The 23,542-nt window shown below is 35.9% G+C and overlaps 1 protein-coding gene across 6 annotated transcripts in view; it reads right to left on the bottom strand.

Annotated features, from left to right (window-relative positions):
• Positions 1-1,972: 1,972 nt before the first annotated feature.
• SLF1 (SMC5-SMC6 complex localization factor 1) overlaps positions 1,973-23,542 on the bottom strand; it is a 43,071-nt gene continuing 21,501 nt past the window's right edge. For 4 of the 6 annotated variants that reach the window (XM_052700577.1, XM_052700580.1, XM_052700578.1 and 1 more), the window contains 8 exons: positions 22,792-22,957; positions 15,698-15,845; positions 13,224-13,369; positions 11,135-11,298; positions 10,537-10,652; positions 8,410-8,502; positions 7,864-8,046; positions 1,973-5,397 (listed from right to left, as the gene is read on the bottom strand). In XM_052700577.1, coding sequence (XP_052556537.1) covers positions 4,931-5,397; positions 7,864-8,046; positions 8,410-8,502; positions 10,537-10,652; positions 11,135-11,298; positions 13,224-13,369; positions 15,698-15,845; positions 22,792-22,957 — 1,483 coding nt within the window. In that variant the 3' untranslated portion in view covers positions 1,973-4,930. The remainder of the gene's footprint in view (positions 5,398-7,863; positions 8,047-8,409; positions 8,503-10,536; positions 10,653-11,134; positions 11,299-13,223; positions 13,370-15,697; positions 15,846-22,791; positions 22,958-23,542) is intronic. The other 2 variants (XM_052700581.1, XM_052700579.1) reach the window with 2 other exon arrangements.

Below are 23,542 nucleotides of genomic sequence, written 5' to 3'. Positions count from 1 at the left end.
ATGTGTCGGTACATGGATGGTCATATATAGATCCCACCCTGTTCTACTTTAAAGATCAACATGATGTAGGTGTTCTGGCAGCTAAACAAGGATGTGACTTTCTTCACAATTTCTGCTGAAAAGTGGTGACATTTAGCAAATGTGTACAAGCTTGTCTAGGTAAGACAAGAATCAGATTAATTAGACTTCAACACTGCACAGATGACAAGCCATGAAAGCACACCTCCCTGTGTCAGCACTTCCAATCATGAGCAGAAGCTGACTGATCAGTCCTCTGCTGTTTTTACTTTCACTTCTATTGCATTCAAGACAACTTTCTAGCATCACTAAGATAGCCATCCTTAAAGATCAATGAAAGTTGTATTGAAAGAGCCCTGGGGAGATGGGTCTCAGTTTCCTTGCTAGGCAGCAGTGCAGTGCTTTTGCTCTTTTTTCTCCATCCTTTGCTCTCTTCCCAGCAGTCTCTTTGGCTGTGGGCAGCCATCATAATTCCTGGTATTGTGAAAAACTGACAAAACAGTCTGATTTACCTTTTAAAAGTGTATTACAAGCAGAGGTATCATTTTTAAACGCTTCTGATTATTTTTTGAGAAATTAAATCACTCTTCCTCAAGCACAGGTCAGCAGATAAGAAGCCCTCTGTGAAGCATTGATTGATCTGCAGCCTCCCCCTTCACCTTCTGCCTGCCCACAGGTCTCCCTGTCCAGAGAATGCACTGCTCAGCACTCTTCAATTCAGCCTTTTGCTCAGAAAAGGTTTCTGCTTTTCTAGAACTGCCTAAAACTTACTACTATCAAAGCAGCTCTTAATATCCTGACTTAAAGCTACTTCTCAGGCCAGCTTGAGTTCATAATTTTTACTTAACAGAGATTGGTTGATGAATTGGGTGCATCTGCTCAATCTTCATCTGAATATGACTGGATGTTTGGCAAAGTGCAACTTTTAGATCAGTTTTCCTGAAGAAGCATCATTTCACATCCCGGTAAACATGATGACAGATTCATTAACTTGTAAGGCTCTTCGTGTATTACATTTTGATGATTAATACAGTATAGGATTATTTAATGTACATTTAACAGATTAAAAAAGAAGTTACCTATCTATCTGACAGATTTAAAGAGTGTTCAGTGGGGAATAATCACCAAACATGAAACGTCCCCAGTGTTCTGCTGCGGTTGGCACTGGGACCAGCGTATTGCTCCACCAATGGATCAAACACAGCCATTTGCATTTAATTTTGCATATGGCGCAGGAAGTGATGAAATGGCCACTCACACAGACAGATCTGCTCAATCCCTGAAAAACAGAAAAAAACCCAGAACTTCTCCATACAGACAGTTAAAGCTGAATACAGGTCTGTATGATGAGTGCCATAAACACACCTGCCAAGAAGCTGGAGATGAGTTGCTCTGACTTCACTGCTGTTGGCCACAGAGGACCACGGTGTGATGCTACAGCCAAGGGTTCAAAACAAATGCACAGGGAAAGGGCATTGAGGCAGGGGGCTGCTGTTAACTCTGCACATAGCTTTCAGGAACTGACCTTTGTCAATGCAGATATTTAGCAACACGATGTAGGAAAGAGCTTCAGCACTGTTTGAAGTTATGTATTTTAAAGAATCATAGAATCATTAAGGTTGAAAAAGACCAGTAAGATCATTTAATCCAATGGTCCATCCATCCCCACCACAACCACTGACCAGTTCCTCAGTGCCACATTCACATTGTTCTTGAACAGCACCAGAGACAGTGACTCCTCCTCTCCCCTTAGCAGCTTGCGCCAATGCAACATCACTCTTTTGGAGAAGAAATTCTTCCTAATATCAATCCTGAAGGAAGGAAGCACTGGCACTGAACTCTGAGACACTTTTCAATCAGAAACTTTCAGTAGGCATCAAAACCACAGTAATAAGCCATGTGAACTAAGCGTTTTTCCTAAAAAAGAATTAAACAGCAGCAAAACACCCAAGGCAACTGTTGTATGTCATCTTTGGTCATTTATTTGTTATGAGTCACATTCTGAAATATAAGAAACACTCAGGAAAAAGTCTTTACAGATATCACCAATCTCTTTGTACACAAAGTTCATCGTTAATACACTTGTGTTCAGTAGTATCACTGCTGTCAAACAACATGTATGTGTTGGAGAAGCTATAATAGTGAAATTTGGTGTAATTCTACTCCTTTTTAGCAACTTTTGACGCTTTAGCAACAACTCTGCATGCTACTATAATTCCAACTACATATCACAGCATGCTGTGCCTATTTTGTTTTTACCAAACATTATGCTATCAACAAGCCAACAGCTGCTCTGGGCAGTACTTGGTGTCTGTATGTGTAACAGCACTGTTCTGCAGCTGCATGTTGTAGGTGGAGAATGTAGAGAAACTTACTAAAGGCCTAAGAAACTGAGGTTGGCTGAGGACAAACTTCTGTGAAGCACGCTGGCTTGCAAAACATGGAGGGATTTTAAAAGGAGACAGTTCAATCACTTAATTGAGCTCATTTCATTGTGATCATGACTTAAAAAATTGCTATTCTGGAAGAGAATGGGTGCTCTCTAATAAATGAGATGAAGCACATAATCTTATGTCAAATATGATGGAAATATATTTAAGATTTTTCAAGGATATGTAGTCTGCAAACATGATTATACCTAAAATTGAATATGTATAAAACTGACCGACGTTAAGAGCATAATAGGTGATCCTTACTCAAACTGAGAGAACATAAGGGAAAAATATGCCATCATATAATCGAAGACTGATACTGTACATCAATAATCTCTAAGCTAGAGTTAGATGTGGAATATTATGATGTAATTAAGGAAAATTTTTATACAGCTGACATACTTTTCATTCCTTACAAAGTATTTGTGCACAGTATTTCTTTCATCACATCCTGCAACAGGGAATACTGAAGTTTGTTGATCGTTAACTTCACACACAACAAAAGCTTTCTGAGTGTTGTTTTTTCACTCCAACTCTTTCACTGTAGGAAACGCAAAAAGGCACAAACAGAAACAAATCCAATATGAACTGGCCCTCTATTCTACCAGAGCAGGCTGTTCTGCATGCACACATAAAAATAATAATCGGTCATTAATAAAGACTAAACATTTGTAAAAAAAGGTCTGGTTTGAAGACCAACCCAGTCTGAGCATCTTCAGTAGATTAATTGCTATGAGATCGTATGTCTCTGCTGCAAAGACTAAATGGAAGTTTTAGTGTGCTGCAAGCCAGCTGCATCAATTTAACTTATTCCTCCTAGTCAAGCAACGTCAATTTCAGAAGCAGTTATTATCCACACCCTTTCTTTTAATGTTCTTTTTTTTAAAATAATATAAATCGCTACTATAGGAGAACTGGAAATGTTGCTAATTAGTACCTTTCCTCTGAAGGCTAAGATTCTGAATTATTCCTGATCTTGTACTGAATCCATTAGAAAAAATAATATCAGTTGTCCTTATTCTAAAGCAGCATTTCCTTCTCTTCCTTAGGAAGGGAAAAGTTAATCTTCCACTAGAAGTGTATATTCTCAGATTTTAGTCTGATCTAAATTTGTACCAGATCTCTACAAAGATGCATGGCAGAAGGATAGTCATTGCTGTATAAATCTGTGACAAGAGTTCTCTAAAATACGCAACTCTTCCACACACCCAACCTCTCGCAGCACAATTATACAGCTCAGCTGCTGCATGAGCCTCAGTACCTTTAAAGAACAGCACAGGATTTTCTCTATTTCTTAATTAATTAAAAGGACCATCTGATAGAATATGTAGCATAAAATACTAAATTAGGTTAGAGGATTAGTTTGGAGGATTTATCATGTGTAGTTTGCATGTATTCACAAAACGGAGAACAAAATTCTCACATTAAATGGGCTGTAATTTTTAAGGAGATTCATACTTAGTGTCAGAATCTGATGCCCAGTATATACTTAAACTGTCTTGTCTAATCCTTAGCAAATTCCTCTGCCAACACAGCTAGATAGACTACTACCAGCATCTGGATTGGAGAAATCCCAGGGGTGTTACCAAGATGACTTTATGCACTGCCAACATATAGGATTTATCAAATCACGGCAAGCCAGCATGAGGCAGAGGAGAGCTGGTGACATCATCACTCATGCTGAAGGTGCATTTGGTCCTTTTCAGCATCACTGGCCTGGGGGGCAGGAAGATGCCCCAGTCATTGTAAAGCTCCAGTCAGTGACACCCACTAGGATGCCGAATAAAACCCAAGTGCATGGGCCAGACTCCTCAGGTTGGTCTGCATAAACAAATGTGGCCATTAGCGCCCTGTAGCTTCAAAGTGTACTACCAAACTAACAAAGACAAGGGAAGTGCTACCACACTGATTCTATAATTGAAGTTTTATTATCTTCTGTTTTTAATTTTACAAGACGTGGTTAGGTAAGATGCAGAAAAGACATTTGTTTTCCCTGCATTTTTGTTTACTGAAAGACAGTTAGAATATTGGTTTTGTTAAAATGCAGTAAATTATGTAGGTATGCACTTTTCTAAGGGAAAAGCTGCTTGTTAGACAGTGTGTAACTCAGTTCAAGGTGTTCTACCTTTAGAAACCAAACTCAACTATGGCACCAGACTGGTGACAAATATTTCCAAGACAGAAAAAGTAAAGATTAAAACAACACAGCACCTCCTGAAGTGCTGTCATGCATCCAGAGATGTCTGAGAGTGAGAAGGTATTGTGAGTGGACAGATTTTGCCTAAAAATTGCATTGAATCAATGCATCTGACTTTCAAGTCCCACTAGAAGAAAGTATTGATGTAATGGGTGATAATAACATGCACGGCTGTGACATCTCTACTTCAGTTACCAGAAAAAGTATCAGCCAAATAGTAGGTTAGCAGTCATGATTTAACCTGGTTATGGAAGCTACCTATGGAACGGATTTAAGCAAAGAGCTAATTTGCCTTTACCACAGTTTCCAGAGTTGCTAATAAAGCCTTCATCTGTTCTCCAGGAAAACTACACATGTATGCAGATACCTCTTCAATAAACTGTGGTAGCTTTTGGAAAGTTTCTAGCTCCTTAAAGTATGTATCTACTAACCAATGTGCAGGAAATGTATCTTCCACCTTATGGCTATCAGCAGTCATTACTAGAAGCATACTTGAATGAGCTACTTCTCTGAGAGTTAAAGGTGAAAACAGATTATAAACAGAACAAAAATTGAGCAGCATCTTGTTAAATAAAACCAACCACAACTCTTTTTGCTGACTGCTGACATCTTGTTCTATATGTTTGTTGAAACTTTCAATTTTCTCTTCTGGAAGAACAATGTTCAGAAGTTCTTGTTTTACTGGCAGGGACTGAACATAATCCAGTGGCAATTTTCCATTGGAGTCCCTATGCTGTAGAAGGACTGGTCCTGAAGGAAAAATACAAATATTAATAATAACATGTTATGTTTGGCAGCTGAGCAGGATGTTAATGTTTTGAGTTGGTGAGGTTTGTTTTGCCAGAAACTAGGAGTCTCTTTAAATTCCTTTTTGCACTAAGTTACCTTCACACAACTGATGAGGTAGAATTAGCAACACAATTTAGATGCAGAGAAAAACATTATAACAGTTTCGTTATGATATTTTTATGATTTTCTCCCTGGCTTTCCTATAGTGAAAAAATGAAGAATTATTATATAGAACTGTAAAAGAAGTTAAAATCTATCTTATCCTAAAATTTCAAGTTGCAACACACAGAATATGTAAAAAGTTAGCTAATGTTATTACTGATGCACATGATCATCAAGGATTTTACAAGGTAGGTTAATTGCTGACACTGTCTGAAAATTAATGGCAATTTACTATGATGGTCTTTACCTTCCTGGGTGGTGTGGCCAACCTGGTATTAGGCTATGCAGAAAGGTAAGCCACTGAGATAGGAAGCCTAATTTTTCTTAACTAAGGTACAAATTCATTCTGAGTAAGTTTCTGCAAAAATTAATTATTACCATAATAAGTAGATTTAAAGAAAGGAAATGAGACATATCTTACTTGTTCGGATTATAGTAAATTCTTTCAGCACTTCCTGTTTATTAGTACAATGAAGCTATTAAACAGATTACAGTATGTCTTATAAGTTTAAGAAAAGCCACATAAAAAAATGAAGCGGGATGAAGCAGCTTTAGGTGATACTTTTCAAAGGTGAAAACAACATAAATCTGCTTATGTAAATCTGGGTTACTATGCTAAAGCAATGATGCAATTTTATAACTTTATGTTTTCGGAAATGTACTTTAATTACTAATTACTTACAACTTTTAAAAATTACTAATTAATTACAACACATGACATATCTCCATTACAGGTCTTAGCTTTGCTACAACTGAAGTCGCAGATATAAAACATAACTTCTGCAAGTTAAGGACTTCTTAAGGGAAAGAAATGGAAGAAGCTATTGCTTAGATATACTCTAAGTTACTGAGCTAACTAAATACAGACTGAAAGGGTAACATGCTTTCTACCCATAGTCTTGTCAGCTACTTGACAGGCCAAAACCCTGAGTATGACAAAGGCAAGGATAAGGGTGAATGCAGCCTTATAGTTGCCAGAAAACTTTGATGAATGCAAATGCAAGTAGAGCTCTTCCCCTAGGACAACAGGATCCTATTCCTCACAACAGCCTAGGAAAAATGCACATCTGTCAGTGTAGTGCCACTTCCAATTGAGGAGCTGGGCTTAGGGCGGTATTGGCTATTGCATCACTTAGACCGACGGAACTGAGCCCGGTATTGGCTTGGCATGTCAGATGCGTGGCTCAGTAGATACACAAAACACCTGGGAGCTCCAGAACTCAAGCTCAGCAAACACAGAGAGGTAGACCTGCTGAGGAATGTATCGATCATGAGCCAGTGCTTGCAAACAGACAGAAATAGCCTTTAGGGGGCAGGAGAAGACTGTAAATACAGAGGGTCATATGCCAACAACGAAATAAAATTTTGTTTCTGCAGCTTAATTAAGTAATAGGCCATCTAAATACAGAGTATTATTTTACCTTAAGGCTAGAAACAGAATCATCTTTATTGAAAAAGTTTAGACTCATCATATCATGCAAAGAGATTAAATTGACACAGTAGGTCAACAGTAAAGATAGTGCAAATTGTCATTTTAGTAAACTAATTAAAAGAATTTCATATTGAAGATCAATCTTCTATTTTTTAAAAACAAAACGTGTTAATTATCTTGATACAAGATATTTTGAAATGAGATACAACCAGTTTCCTGTCACTGAAGAAAAAATACTGTTTAAAATATTTACCATGGGTCCACCTAAGGGACAATGTGTTTTTCTTAGAAACTAAGACATCCCTCCCACTATTATCCCTAAACAGCAGTTACCACAATTACAATATAGATCCCTTTCTTAAACTAATTGCCAAGCTAATTGTGTTCTTCAAAGACCATCTCATTAATTTTCATAAATGCTAAATAACTTTATATTGAAATATGTGATTATAAAGAGATTTAGTGATCTACTTTTGCATTATGGTAAAAATAGGTCAAAATAAAAGAAAATCCTTAGCTTTGCTTGGTTACGAGGTAATTTTTATCTTCATTAGTTACTTAAGAGGATATAGTTACAATGCAAATGGAATAAAATGCAGAATAGAAACATTATCGTCTTGGAAAAAAAAGTGAAATCTCTCATTAATTTCATATTTGGCTGATCAAGATAAATGTGAGAACAGTACCAAGGTACCTTGGCTTGAAAATATTTTAAAATAAATGTTTCATACTAACACTTTGTTTTACATAACTATTAATCAAAGCACCACAAACTTCATAAGCCCTTAGAACAGGGTTATTTCCCTAACCCAGGTTAGCATAAATGCACTCACCCCCATGCCGAAGCAGCAGCTTGCCAATTTCTACATGTCCATTTGACAGTGCATCATGCAAAGGAGTCACCCCGTCCACTTGACTGAGCAGGTCTACCTCTGGACAACGCTGCAAAATTTCACTGACACACACTGTGCTGCCATGGTTACAGGCTTCATGCAAAGGCGTCCAGCCAGCATAGTCTGAATTATAAATCAAGGGAAGTTTTAAAACAGCAGAAGTAGTATTAAAATGTTAATAATGTAATTCATTAGACAGCAAAACAGTTTACTTTTTAGTATTCATTAAGGTCAAAGTGGTAAACTGAAAAGCATCTGATAAAAATTAAACGGTATTTTAAAAAATTGATAGGAAATGTGATGTTAAAACACGTTTCAGCTATAAATTAATCTTCCAGCCATTTCTGGTATGAAGTCCTTATTTTGTGTTATTTAGAATAATGCAATGTTTGCAGTATAAATGCAAACTTTATTCACAGAAGTATATTAATACACTTCCTTATCTGGATTAATTTCTTAGTTCTGTAGAGAAAATGAATAACTTACCTTTAGAATTAATGTCTATTCCAGGGAAAGAGAGAAGCTGAATCAATCTCTCCACTTTGTTTCTTATGCAAGCTCCATGCAGGGCTGTCTGTCCTACCATAAAAAATTAATAGATTACACTAGACTAGGCAAGATAGCAACTACAGAAAATAATCAAAGTGCCTGGAACTAGGAGACCTGGCTATATGCCAGAAAATTCAATAATGAGTAAGATTTTCCTTTATCCTGTTTAACCATCTTTTAAGAAAATCCAAAAAACAAAAGAACAAAAAACAAAACCAAACAAAAAACAAAAAACAACCCACAGAGCTTCTGTTCCACCACAGATCCAGCAATGAAATTGTATTGCAAATGGTTTAACACAGGAATTATATCCCCCCAGTTCAAGGTTTAAAGCTTCAATCACACTATAAAAGCACCAAGTGATCACAGAACACCAAAAACACTGGGTTTTGAAGCAATAAAACTTTAGAGTGCAGTTGCCCTCCCTTCAATTTATTCATGAACCTACGTTAAAATGTATGGTTCTTTTTACACAGCATTTATAGCTTAATTCAAATGAATGTTTCTGGCTAAGCATGAGTGCCTCTACACACTCAAATATAATTCAGAACTTCAAATCCGTTAACAGATGGTTTGCTTTTTCTCAATAGGCTGTCTGACTTGGCTACAGTAGCAAGGGAGGGGGGAAAGAGGGAGAAACAAATGAAGGGGTCCTAATGATAATAATAATAATAATAATAATAATAATAATAATAAAAAGAAAGTCCTCTGAAAAAAAATTCCTAGCCTTAGCATCACATAATGCAGAAGTGTGAAAAACTGAACATCAAGAAACTGAGAACTGCTGGTTGTATGTAAAAACACAATTAGTCTCCGCATGATAAAAAGTTCAGACCCATTCTGAACACTGTTTTGCTTTCACTACATGATTAGGTTTGAACAAGAGCCAGAGAAGAATCTTGATGCCACGTGAAAGATGATGCAACAAACATCTTAGAAATGAAAAATATCTCAGGGTAAATCCCTCGGCATTTGCAATGAGATTAACATAGTGTATTCTGTTAAGTCAATACCTTCATTATATAAATCTGTCAGCTTCATACTCATTCTTTCAACAGTAGATACTACTTAAATTTTGGCAGGGAAAGAATAAAAAAAAAAAAGCTTTTTTTTTGCTTTCTTTCTTTCTTTTTTTTTTTTTTTTTTAATGCCCTAGTCCTTCAGCTCACTTTTCTTTCTAGAAGACAGCCTGTAATAATTCACATCAATTTTACTTGCAAAAGCAATAAAGAGAAAGCGAACCAATTTTAAAAATGCATGGTCTGGCTCTGTTACTGAAGCGCTCTTAAATCCCAAAAGAGAGTGAGGTTTTTTTTCTCCTTCAGTGTTTGTTATACAATTCTGATTATAATTTTTTGAACAATCCCGAGTTGCTTTCACCAGATTTTGCTAAGCCTAGGTGTCATGATTCATATAGCTGTGTTTTGAGTGATACAGCTAAATTTCTGATGATAAAGATGAGAGTTCTAACAAGTACCTCATTCTGTTGAGGTAAAGCCTCATGTAAAGCACAATTTATTAGATCTGTGTAATAAGTAGGAACTGAATGAATTACTGCAGTGCTGTTTTATTCCTTAGGTACTTGGGTTCCAGTATAGCTAAGACAAAAGCCAAATGCCTTTCATAGTCTGGGCTGAATGCCTAGAAGAAAACAGTCCATATGCTTAACACAGCTATGTAACGTAGCATACTCCTCAGTCTTTGTTCACAAAATGTCTAGGACTGAAAGCGGTGAAGACCGAATTATACTTTCAAATCAGAAGACGTTGATCCTACCAAGCACAGGTTGAGGTGGATTAGCAAAGTAAGACGGGCAAGACTGCAATGAGCTCACACAAGCTGTACACCGTATTTAATATCTAGGGGGGGAGGGGAATGAAGAAGGCAGCTTTATTCCACCATATATACAATTCTTCCTTTCAAACAGACATTGAAAAAAAGGGAACAAGAACCATATGAAAATAATTTTTGGATGTGAGCATTCATCAGGTCAAGATTTTTTAATCTGAAACCATCAGTTCTAACCATATAAAGTCTCCAACACAGATTAGATACATGGAATACCTTTAGCATTTCTCTTGTAAAAATGCCCCTCTTCAGCCCAAGGGGAATAATTCTCTTTGGTGTCTGACGCCTTGGCTCTCTTCCTTGTACAGCACTTACTGTTTCTGAAAAAAGAGCTAAGGGGATACATCTAAAATCTCCACTTCATATCTTTTATGTATGTACTTAGTGCCTTTAAAGTATATAAACATCAAACTTAGACTTAACGCATTTCAGAGTTATTTCTAGAATGTCCTAATGACGTAATTTTCACATCATTTAATAATAACTGTATTTAATACAGCAATAAAATTAAATTATCTATAATTAAACTTTTTTAAAAGGTAATTTTGTGGATTGTTCAACTTATCTGTGTATCCCTTACATCAAATATTGGGAAAATATGACTACTTTCGTTTGCGTAAGTTGAGAAGGAGGAATGGGAAGGAAGGGGGAATTCCAGCCCAGAGGTTGGACTACAGGTTTAAAACTGAGCTTTCTGTCAGCTGTAGTAATTTGTAAACAACAAAACAGGTCATATAAAGTTCAAGAAATGTGTCAGGTCAGAAGCTGTCCCCCAGAGCAGAATAAAATTGGTGATGTTACAGGCATTACTTACGGTAGATCAGGCAGCACTTTGACTTGGTTCTGCTCATCAGCATTTAGCATCTGTAATGCCCTCTGAGGTGCAGGGCATGGCCAATGCCCTATTTTCTTTTTTTTATGTACTTTTCTTGTCTCACACATCCCTGCCTCCCGCAAAGCAAGAAAGTAGGGACCGACCTGTTGCAAAAGTAATATTTTAATGTAATTAAAAAGCAATTAACTTTTTGATGTAGTCTTTTTTGCTGTATTTCTTGTAAAACTGCCACCTACCACCCACACCCTATTTTGCACCTTATCTTTTATAAACATGATCCTTCCATGACTTGTAAGGATCTTGAATTGTATAGTCTACTGTAATCTGTATAGATTGCTTAATGTCATCCTGTAATTTATTTATTTTCTTAACTATTGTTGTAATTCACTCCTGTAAGCTGGCCTCAGTGGTGAGTAAAGTGACTGGAAAATGGAAGATTTTAGATCACTTTTTTTTCCACAGCTAAGATTTTCATCTCTTTAGCTGGACGTAAGACTGAAACAAAGCTAACTGATTCTAAGCTACTTAATGGAAGCACATACAAGCTTTCTTCTCCCAGTCCACGAAGAAAAACCCAGGGAGCAATACGGCAAAGAATCACTCCCCTCTTTCAACCCTTCTAAGCTGGAAGCTGGAATAAGCTTCTTGACACTATGAAGGCAATAAGCTAGTTAGTTAGCTTTATGGTGCTCTTTGTAGAAGTTTTGGCTTTTTTCTAGCAATACAGAGCTTCCAATCCAACCTTACACCTCTTTTTAAAAAGTCATGCAAGTTTTTTGCATAGTCCTGTGAGGGAAATCATTCAATAACTACACAATCATCAGCTTTCATTAAAGAAGGCTTTGAGTACGTAAGAGATCACTACAATTCTGCAAGTCTCTTGCTGTAGAGGGACTTTTTACAGGCACTGTACGATTATCAACAGCAAGTAGGAAAGCACTCTCTGGATAAACTGGAAAATACAGTTGATAAGATGCTGTGTGAAAAGAAGGTGCAAAATTGGACCAAGTTGATACTTGTTGTATGGAACAGGAATGAAAGAATAGTCGTGGTAAGGAAAGCCACAAAGATCACATGAAATATTTTCAATCTCCTCAAATTTTTTTTTTATTGAGAAGCAGAGATTGATCAATAGTCATAGTAATACTAAAAACAGTAATTGTTGCTGTGTATATGTTGACAACATTTGTTAAATACTAGATCTTGTTGGTTATTTTTAAAATTTTGACAGTCTTCTGTTCATGTTCTGTTTCTATTAATAAAAAATAATCTCTGTTCAGAGTAAATTCCTGTAGTTTGAGAAAACTTAGGTATGGAGTAATTTATAACAGTATAACTGTGTCTTTCTTTGACTTTATCTATACAATTTTAGGTCATATAGCAAGTTATGAATTTCTTATTCTCATTAGTCTTTACCATTAAGGTAACTGCAAAGTGGCTCCAAATTAGGTCATGTCATTCCTGTGTGGTCTCCCTGACTTGTGACTATGGTCTTCCTGACAGTAACTGTGGGTCTGAAAATTCAATTTGTATTTCCTAATAAGCAATCACAGTTTGTGACTTTGAAGGCAAGATAAAGTCTACAAGTAGAAGAAAGTTTTTAAGAGGACAGATTCATAGAAATATACTCTGGTTCAGAATCAAAATTCTGTATCTAGCAGCAAAATAATAGACTGTCACTTCTTCAAAAATCTGAAAGAAAAAAGATCCCTGAAAAACTATGCAATATTTTGCATTTTACTTAATTACAAATATAATATTGCAATAAATGATTCACATCAAAGTTTACTTTAAAAATCGTTGATTTTGACTTCTCATGATAGTTGCAATAGATTAATTTTACAATATGTTACCAATTCTTAAGCAAGAAAATTTCACCACTGGTTTGAGCCCTGCCCTCAAGCAAAAAGAAACACAAATGCAGCAGTTTCCACAGGTAGAAGTGTATACATGCAGTGAACATGATTTCATACCACAAAAGAAAGATGTTTTCCAATACTTTAATTAATATAATTGTTTTTGAAGCGCTTAAGTGTGCTAGGTATTAAGGAGTGTAAGAATTACTTACTATTTTTTGAAGAGAAAGAGGTTCTGTAGAAATAGTTACATTTCTCTGTAAACACATTTTTTTAAAAAATGCTTCAGCAACAAACATTTGAAGCCAGAGGGATGGTATGGAACAAATGAACATTTTAATATCACATACTGAAAAATCTGGATGAAGGCAAAGAGAAGAGAAAGAGTCTTAAAATCAGTATATACAAACCTATACATGTATAGTCGTCTAGAATATATATCTTACTGATTTTTAATTCTTCAATTACAGATTTGTAAGTTATTCTCCATGAAATTTACAATAGTCTTATTAAAACAGATTTAGAATCATAGAATCATAGAACCACCAAGGTTGGAAAAGACCTAAAAGATCACCCAGTCCAACCGTTCACCTATTCCCAATAGCTCCCATTAAACCATGTCCCTCAACACAACATCCAGCCTTTCCTTGAACACCCCCAGGGTCGGTGACTCCCCCACCTCCCTGGGCAGCCCATTCCACTGCCTGACCACTCTTACAGAGAAGTAGTATTTCCTAATGTCCAGCCTAAATCTCCCCTGGCGCAGCTTGAAGCCATTCCCTCTAGTCCTATTACCAGTTACACAAGAGAAGAGGCCGACCCCCAGCTCACTACAACTCCCTTCAGGAAGTTACAGAGAGCAATGAGGTCTCACCTGAGCCTCCTCTTCTCCAGGCTGAACAACCCCAGCTCCTTCAGCCGCTCCTCATCAGCCCTGTGCTCCAGACCCCTCACCAGCTTTGCTGCCCTTCTTTGAACCTGCTTCAGGGCCTCAATGTCTTTCTTGCAGTGAGGGGCCCAAAACTGGACACAGCACTCGAGGTGCGGCCTCACCAGAGCTGAGTACAGGTTTACCCATCACCTGACAAGAAGACCAGCTATATAGAAAAGTCAACTTATATTTGCATTTAAAATGCAAAGAAACACTTCTTACTATACCAAACATTCAAAAAAACCACTCAAAATACAGTATTTTAAAACATATAGCTTGATTTTGAGATAAAATTATTCATTCAGTGAAATTATGCAAGTGATTTAATTTAAAATTTCACAAGACATAATACAAACACAATTCAGGTAAAAAAAAAAAAAAAGTAACATGACGAAAAAAATCTGTCTAAGTTATGGACAGGAATTCTATATTAGAACTGACGTTCTGCAAATTCCAACATTTTTCAGATGAACCTATCATCAGGCTTATCTTTGGCCTATCTCAATTTTTTTTCTTTTGCTTTGTTTTGTTTTTTAGAACAGGAATGGTGGATACTGAAGCACACTGTATTGCCGTAGTGTTAGACTTCTGAGAAATGCTCACACAGAAGGTTATCAACTAACACAATGAAACAGAAGAACAAGTTTTAAGGGTACAGATATCTTCTGCTCCAAACTGACAGAATCTTACAAGAATTCTGCTATAATTTTTCATAAGAGTCATTGTCCAATCTGTAGGGATCACCATTTAGTAATTTTTATTCTTTATATCCTATGAAGATTGTTTCCATGCATACTCTGAATGGATGAAGAAGCACATAAAAACACTGTTTTCTATTTGTAAGCAAGAAAGTGAGAAAGTAATACTGAAATTTATTTACTAGATTTTTCCTAATATATTTTCTAATATATTTCTAGAGCTATAAAGTTCTAGAGAAACTGCAAAAGCTATAGAACTAAAAGTACCATTGATATAAATACTATAAAGTCCAACTGATCTGGGTTTTTTTGTTGTTATTGTTTTTAATCTAAGACACATTATAATGTGTCTAAGAAATGTTATAATGTTCCCTAAGAAAGACCAGAGTGGAACTATTTGGCTAGAGAGTAAGATTTTAGTTTAATTTTTTTCAGTACAAATCTTCTCAAGTGTCCAGATAGAAGCACCAGCACTTTACATGAAGCCTATCCACACCTGTCTCTAGAGAAAATGATGACTGATCATATCCTGAAATCAGGATAAAGAGGTAGAAAAGCTGAGTTACAGTTTTCAAAACATTTTCGAATTAAAAACAAAACAAAACATGGAAATATATTTTGAATATGTAATAGGGAAACATTGAGAAGTTTTTCTAAGATTATTTCTTGTTCCAGTTGAGTTCGTCTTCCCTACATGCTGAAACAATAGCTACTGCAGAGGATATCCCATTTAGTTTTAATCATGACATTTACATTTACCTAGCATAATGTTTAACCCTGTCTTCTATTTTACATCAATACCTATAGAGATTTATTTAAAAGGACTTTAATCAGAAAGCAGTTCTGTTTAGTCTTTGCTTGGAAGAGACACAAAGCCTGCCACATACACATGGATATACACAGATCTAAGCTGTTTCCTGCATACATATGCATCACATTGTACAACTGCATGGCTGCAAAAGAAAGTAAAATATAACTTGGATGCAAACTGGGAATTTTAATTGAGGACTCCTTAGTATATCTGATTAAGATTCTCAGATGCATTTCAAATACTCACCATCACAGGCAATGGCAATGTAGTGTGCTAAATCATCAGCTATTTGATGAAATACATTTCTGTCCATAAGCAAAGCTGAGACGATCCAATAATCCACTACAGTTCCAAGGATTGCATTTAATAGACAAGCTATTTCATGTCTGAAAGCCTAAAAGGGAAAGAAAAGAGTATCTAAGGACCTGTACTGTACAGTAAATTCATGCTGATAATGTAACAGTAATAACACTGGAAAACATCTTCAGATAAAAGCCCACTGTGTTGCCATATCTTCTTCACTGACATTTCTTTTTCTGCTCAAAAGCCAACTGCTGAAACCGGGTCAACAAAACTAATTATGTCACTGAGGCCACATCAATTAAGATTTGGAGAAATACAAATTATTTTGAATCACAATTTCTAAAACACCATGCAAATTACAGGGATCTTATCCTCCTTGTTCTATCAGAATTCTCTTTTCCTAAAGTTACCATCACAAAATCAAAGGCCCTGTTGTGATCAATCACATATACCTGTATCAAAAAGGAGCCTGGTTGGAAAATTGAAAGTATTACTCTCCTGCACAGAAAAAGTACGGGAGATTAGGATACTGTAATATGATTAAAAAACAAAACAAAAAAACAACACACAAAACCAATTAAAAGAGCAGCAGCATTTATAGAAGCAACAGAAGAAAGGACACTAACCTTACCATATTCTCTCCTGAACCTGCAAGAAAGGCCATGTGCAGATAAAGAAAGCAAGGAAAAATGTATCCATTGTGGAGGGAACACATTAAATTAACATCACAAAATTAGCAGAACTACCTAAGTACCACAGAATCGCTATGGCTACACTTCAGCACCTGCTGATCCACTGCATTCTGGAAAAAGAGAATGCATACTTCACAACAGTGAACACAATTTTGGATAAGAGGGAAATCAAGCCAAATACATGTTTATTGGTCAGTTTTTGACTAAGGAATAAGAAATAGAACTTTTCTGTCTTTTGTTGTGCTCTCACACCACAATCAACTGTTCTTATACTCTTTTGAGAACAAAACATGTTCAGGGTTGGTCTAAAACTTTGAAAGTATTTCCTCAGCAGCTGGAAACCGCCAATGACTGAAGAAGTTTTAGCTTCATCAAGAACACAGACAAAGCCAAAAGAGATACAGATGAGATTTATCATAAAAGTATTACAAAATCCCAGTTGACATGGGAATTGCTACCATGTGCAACAAAGCTTCATCATGCAAATAAATAGCTTCTGCTTTCATACTCAAGAGGCCAAATCTTAAAAAGTCAAGTCACTTTTATAGCTTTACAACTCTGTAGTTGTTTTAAACTTGCAGTTTTCCTTAAATTTAGTTGATATTGTAATGATCAAATTGAAATAAAGAAAAAAATACATAAAACAAAAACTTTCAGCAACAATATTTTTAGAATCTAAGAATAAATTCATAGAAAGCTGAGTGATCCCTGTATGCAGATCAGTAACAAAGTAAGTTCAAAAGAGCCACTTAGTTATTTGTACACATACAAAAGATATTTAGAACATTATATCAAAACTCTTATTCTGAGCAGAAAAAACAAGTCACTCATATAAATAACATAAGTTTCTGTGCTATTGCCAAAGGCAATTTTGGATAAAGTAAAAATACTTTTACGTGAGAAGTCTTTGTTTAATCCACGATTTAGTTAAATCATGTGATTATTGTTCACTGGAACACAAGACTCCAATCAGCCAAAGTCGAGAATATTTGCAAACCACTGACTTTGGCTCTACCATTTATTATTTGTCTTTTAAGCAAACATGAACCCAGTTAATTTTTAATGCTTTGTTCCTTTATATATCATCAATGAAATTGTTTTCGAAACTACTTGATTGTCTCTCTTTTCCTTATAAAAAAATACTTTTCTAAAATTCCTAAGAATAATGAACTATTACAAACAGTAGTTCAAATTATTCCGAAAACATTCTTAACAGAACTGCAGTTTTATTTTTACTTACAATACCCAAGTGGATCGGATTGGCACTAACTTCATTTTCTTCACAGCAGCCTCTGTGGTGCTTTGCTTTGAATTTGTTCCCAAAACAGCATTGATAACACACAGTGTTTTTCCAATTTCCAAGCAATGCATGCACAGCATCAAGGCTTTCATATTTTTCTAATACCTGCTTGCAAGGCTAGGGAAGCTAACTGGGAAAGAAAGCCTTGATGCCTACTTTCCGGGGACACACAAAGGACTGGGAGAGGACACAGCCACAGGAGATGACCTCATCTAACAAAAGGTATGGTCCATAGCTTATGACATCATACTCAACATGAAAATCTGGTGGGGAAGAACAAATGGGGACATCTGGAGTTACAGCATTTGTCTTCCCATGTAACTGCTATGCGTGCGGAAGCCCTGCTTTCCAGGAAGCTGCTGGGTGCACGTCTGCCAATGGGAAGTAATGAATTAACTCCTTATTCTTCTGTGGTCATATGAACACCTTTGCTTTACTTACTTAACCATCTCTGTAACTTCTCATGAGTTTTATTGCTTTTGCCCTTCCATTTCTCCCCCCTCATCCGGCTGTGGGGAGAGTGGCTGTGCAGGAGCTTGCCTGCCAGCTGCGGTCAACCTTTTGCACCATACTTAGCTAGCTGAATAACATTCAGTTAAACAATTTTTTTTTTTTAATCAAAGCCCTCTTCTCTGTTGTTAGTGTTGAGAATCAATACTATCTCATCAAGAAAAAGCACTGAAGTGGCAAGAGACTGTTGACTGTGTTAGTTGTATCAGTACAACTGACGACTGCTATTTGGCAAAGGCAATTCCTGTACTGCTGTTACATTTAATACTTTCCTCAGTCAACTATAGTGCTCCAGCGAGAGAGGTTTTAGTACACATAAAAGTTCTCACTGGAAAGCTTTTAAGTCGTAAGAAAATTCATCTTAACTTTTTCACTTTGAATTACAGGAATTTTAGAGATGCTTTTTAGAGGTTTTTTTTATGAGGTGCAATGTTTTTAGGGTAATGCAGAACTCTGGAAGTGCCTAAAACATACTTCCAAGTGTTAGAAAGGACATCAGAAATACGCGATATGATGCAAATAAAAAACTGAGTGTAACTCTTTTACACTCCTTTGTCAGATTATGTAAGACCAACTTCTGAAAGGAAGAAAAAAACGTGCAGCTGTGGGAGGAAAGGCATTTTGGATACCAGTACAGATACAGTATCACTGTGAAAAGATGCAATAACTGAATGGCTACTGGGTGTTAAGAATAATAACACGTTTCTAAGTTCCAAAGCTAAGTTAAAAGCTATGATTCAAGAAACCATGTTTCTCCACCAATCCTACTTGCTTTTGAACTGTGTTACGTATAGAATTATTTCTATGATTCTATTATTTTAGCCCGATACTCAGTATTGATTTAAAAAACCTTTAGAGTAGGAAATTCTACATTCTTTGCTTCTGCATTTTTATCGGCAAGGATAATTTCCTTTTTTTTTTCCATCGAGTTGTCTCAGCAGATTAACACAGCAATGAGTGAGGATACTCAAATTCATGCCACTAATTTTATTTTTATTTAAAACAAAAAAAATTCTATTTAACACAAAAGCAAATCACAGAATCACAAAGGACCTTTGGAGATCATCTAGTCCAACGCCTAAAGCATTGGTAAGATTCCCTCTGTCTTCTCCAGACTGAGCAATTCAGGTCTCTCTGCCTTTCCTCATAAGGGAGATGCTCCAGGCCTCTAATCATCTTTGTGGCATCTGCTCTCTAGAAGTTCTCTGCCTTTCTTGAACTGGGGAATCCAGAACTAGATGCATTACTCTAGCTGTGGCCTCACCAGGACCAAGTAGAGGGGAAGGATCACTTCCCTCACCTGCTGGACATGCTCTTTTTAATGCACTCCAGGGTACCATTGGCTTTCTTGGCTCCAATGGCCCACTGCTGGCTCATGGCCAGTCAGGACACGCTGTCCATCAGAACACGCAGGCTCTTCTTCACAGAGCTCCTCTGCAGCTCCCCTGACCTGTACTGATGCATGTGATTATTTCTCTCCAGGTGTATGACTTTACCTTTGCCCATGTTGAACTCCACCAGGTTGCTCTCCACTCAACTCTCCAGCCTGTCCAGGTCTTGTTAAATGGCATCAGAGTCTCCTGGTGTGTTAGCTACTCCTTCCAGTTTTGTATTATCAGCAATCTTGTTATCAGTCCAAGTAATTCAAGATGCTGGATACGACTGGACCCAGTACCAACCTCTGAGAAATACCACTAGCTACAGTCCTCCAGCAATACTCTGTGTTGCGTATCACAACATTCTGAGCTCCGCCACTCACTCTGTTCTCAATCCACCTCACTGTCCTCTTGCATATCCCACATTTCCTAAGCTGATCTATGAGGTTATTATGGGAGACTGGGTGAAAAGCCTTGCTGAATTCAAGGTGCGCTGTCCACTGCTCTCCCCTCATTTACACAGCCACTTCTAACCTATCTGTATACCTATAGTCTCTAATCTGTGTAACCATAGTCTTTATAGCCCCTTTTCCTTTCTTTTTCTTTGTTTCTGATACAGGCTATAAGAGACCTGGAAAACGAAACAACTACAGAGTACTTATTCCAAGAAAAACAGCAGCTCTCATTCAGAATTTCAGCATGAAATTTCTTACTTACTATAACTGTTTCAGGATTGTTCTTTTTACATACATATATCTATATATGATTACATAAATATGTTACACATTTTTTGCAACAAATCTGGAGGTGAAGAAATATATACTTCTTCCCCTATAGTGCTGACTTGCTATAATCTCTTTGAATCACGTAAAAATAGATGACTCTGATCTAAATATCTAAAAAAAAAAAAAAAAAAAAAAAACCAGAAAAACAAACAAAAAAAACCCCTCACTTTTACTGCTTAGAAATGAATTTGTTAGATTTGGTCCTCAAAAATTTTATGGAATTATTTCGCTGTTTTCATTCATAGGTATTTTCACTGGACAATTGCACAGAATTTCAACAAACTGCAAGCTGTTTGTTTCTTTCCATTAGCTAACAACCTTGTGTAAGTAGGCAGATATGGTCACCCCAGTAGTACTGTACTGTCAAACAATTTATCTAATATACAGATAGAAGACTGCCTAAGCCACTCTTTTGATTTTGATTTCTAAGTATATGGTGCCAATGTGCTGCCTTTTAAGTAAATAGCTTATTAAAAAGAAAGTAGTAACAGTGAATTATATCCTTAATATGTATGAGTGAAAAATTTTGCACGCAATATGCTCTATTACTGGCATATGTTATTATATATATGTGTCTTTCTAGAATGGTTTAAAAAATTAAAAGATGAATAAAACACATTTTTCTTCTGATTGCATAACTGCAGAGAAACTGGTCATTTGGCTCCTTTGATCTTTCCAATAATGTTATTTAAGTCTTTGAACATACAAAAACATCAGTATTTCAAGTTTTAGTATAATAAAATTGAAAGTGCTGAAAGCAATGAGTTCTATATGTAAAAACACAGCATATTGGTTTAGAATTTATTTTTGTCAAAGAATGCAAAGGAAAAGAGAATGTGTTGTCAACATGCAAGACTAAAGGATAATACTGTAGTATAGAAATGCTGCTTCTTAGGAGTAGAATTTGCATCTGTGGGGATATTGTACATTATAGCACATAACAAAGCAATAGGCATTTTGGCTTTGTGACAAAAGTACAATTCTTACATATATATTTACATGTAATATAGTTGGAAATGCTCAACAAAACAAAACAAAACAAAAATCAACCCAAAATCTAAATGAGGAAGTGCTATCTTTTATGTTGTATTTTAGTATTCCTGTTTTTTCATGTAAATACTATGCCCAGCCTGCCACAAGCAATTATTCAGCTTATGCACTGAACAGTTTATAACAAAGGTATGGCTTATAGTACTGGAACTAGTGAAAAAAAGGCATGGTAGAAAAAAGAAAATGGAGTCCACACTTAAACTGCACACTCAACACCAGGAAACATATAAAAGCAGTCTCATTTTCCAAAGAAACAGAATGGTCACTAAAATCAACTGAATGCATTCCTGCCTGGTGCTCAGGACCTTTCAAAAAGTAGGTTGTTTTAATATAAATATGGGTATAGAAGCCTAATTTTAGGTGCTTTTTAATATCTTGACCAAGGATAAAAGGCAGCACTGTTTCAGGATATCTGGCTTTGATAGCACTCAAAAAAAGGTAGGAGGTCTGGCTAGGTAAAATGAGTGAAACACTCATTATCTTTCTGCTATCTTAACATAATGAAGAACTAGTAGCTATTATATTGAAAGTGCTTTTTTCTCCATGACACTTGATTTTCTATTGTTGTTCTGTTATTGTAATGAAAAAGTGAATGAAGTATCTATTTATTCTGTGCTTCCACAGTAATTTAAAAGAGAACGTAGAGAGAGCAGTAAGTTTGTATTTTATGTGAGAATCTAGAAGTCAAAGATGTTTTACAAGGCCTATAGCTTCTGAAAAGAAAGAGGTGGTATAGAGGACACTCGGTATCTTTCAGGTCAATGTCCTGCTGGTCAGCAGGTCACAGAACAGCAATTAAGTTGCCTTCAATTGCATTTTTATGAAAAGATCTAGGTAAGATACCAAATGAAACTAAAGAACTTGGGAAGTAATTGGGGCATTTAATAAAATAATAAAATGTGTATTTATAGAAAATAGTAAAAAACTATTTGTTTTCTTAGCTTTCACCTTTCAACATTTCCTGAATACAATCACTGTAAAATAAGATAATCATCTCTTTTGTTACACTTTATTGTTTGACAGAATGTTTTAAGCTTGTGTCCCTAATGACTACAGTAATACCTGCTGGTAAGGGCATGTGAAGATCTGAATGTAGCCAATAAGCTACTCATGATTCGTTTCTTCTCTGCAGATCAATATGAGAATCTTATGGATCAATTCATTTCCTTTAGTGGAGCAAAAACCAGCATGCTTCACAACAAAAGGTAGATATAACAAGCAGCTGTGATACTTATATATAATTCCTCACAAAGGAATGAACAAAGAAATGTCTTTTAAAAAAACGTCAGTCTTCATTATTTTAAAGCATAAAATTCATACTCACATCATTTTTCCTTTGCAATTCTCTATAGGAGAGTATGACCCAATCCACTAGAATATTTATGTGTTTGGTAAAAAGCACAGAGGTTTCACTTCCCAACCAAAAGGTCTTCAGAAGAACAGTCTGTGGCATTACTTGCTGGTGCAGTGAATTGGTCCCTTCAACCAAACTGTAAAAAAAAAAAAAAAAGAAAAAAAGAAGCATGTGGAAAAACTGAAATCTTTATGCCATCTTGATTACTGTAGCTACTAGACAGAAACTTTATCTTCTGTCAAAACACATAAAGATTTGGTAATTTTTAAGTATGGAAAGATCAGACAATTTCTGATGAATAGTAAGTAAAATAATGATGACTATTAAAGTCAAACTGAAGGAATTGTAATACTGTGCTAATATATAAAGGCTGCCTTTATTACTTAAAGGCAGAGCAAAATCAAGATTTCTTCATATTTCATAAACTAAGGAAAGATAATTATCTCCCTAGTGAAAGATAACATTTAATTGATTTTTTTTTTTAATATCAGTATGTTCAAAATATTGCTTGCCTAACTTTAAAAATGGATATAAAAGCAATGCAAAGCTAAAAATGTAGCTTTATGAGCAACATTAAATGCTTACTGAAACTTGCAATACAGTGAAATAATAACACTGTGAAAAGCTAGAGGTCTTAAAGCACAATTAGGAAAAAAACCAATACCAGTTACAATAAACAAACAGAACTGAGAAATATAAAAAGAAATCTTAAGTGACAGCA

The sequence above is a fragment of the Tympanuchus pallidicinctus genome, unplaced genomic scaffold (assembly GCF_026119805.1).
Source record: "Tympanuchus pallidicinctus isolate F22 unplaced genomic scaffold, pur_lepc_1.0 scaffold4, whole genome shotgun sequence".
NCBI classification, from domain to species: domain Eukaryota; kingdom Metazoa; phylum Chordata; class Aves; order Galliformes; family Phasianidae; genus Tympanuchus; species Tympanuchus pallidicinctus.
Note: the sequence above shows the minus strand (reverse complement) of the source record. Positions and strands in the feature narration are given on the sequence as shown.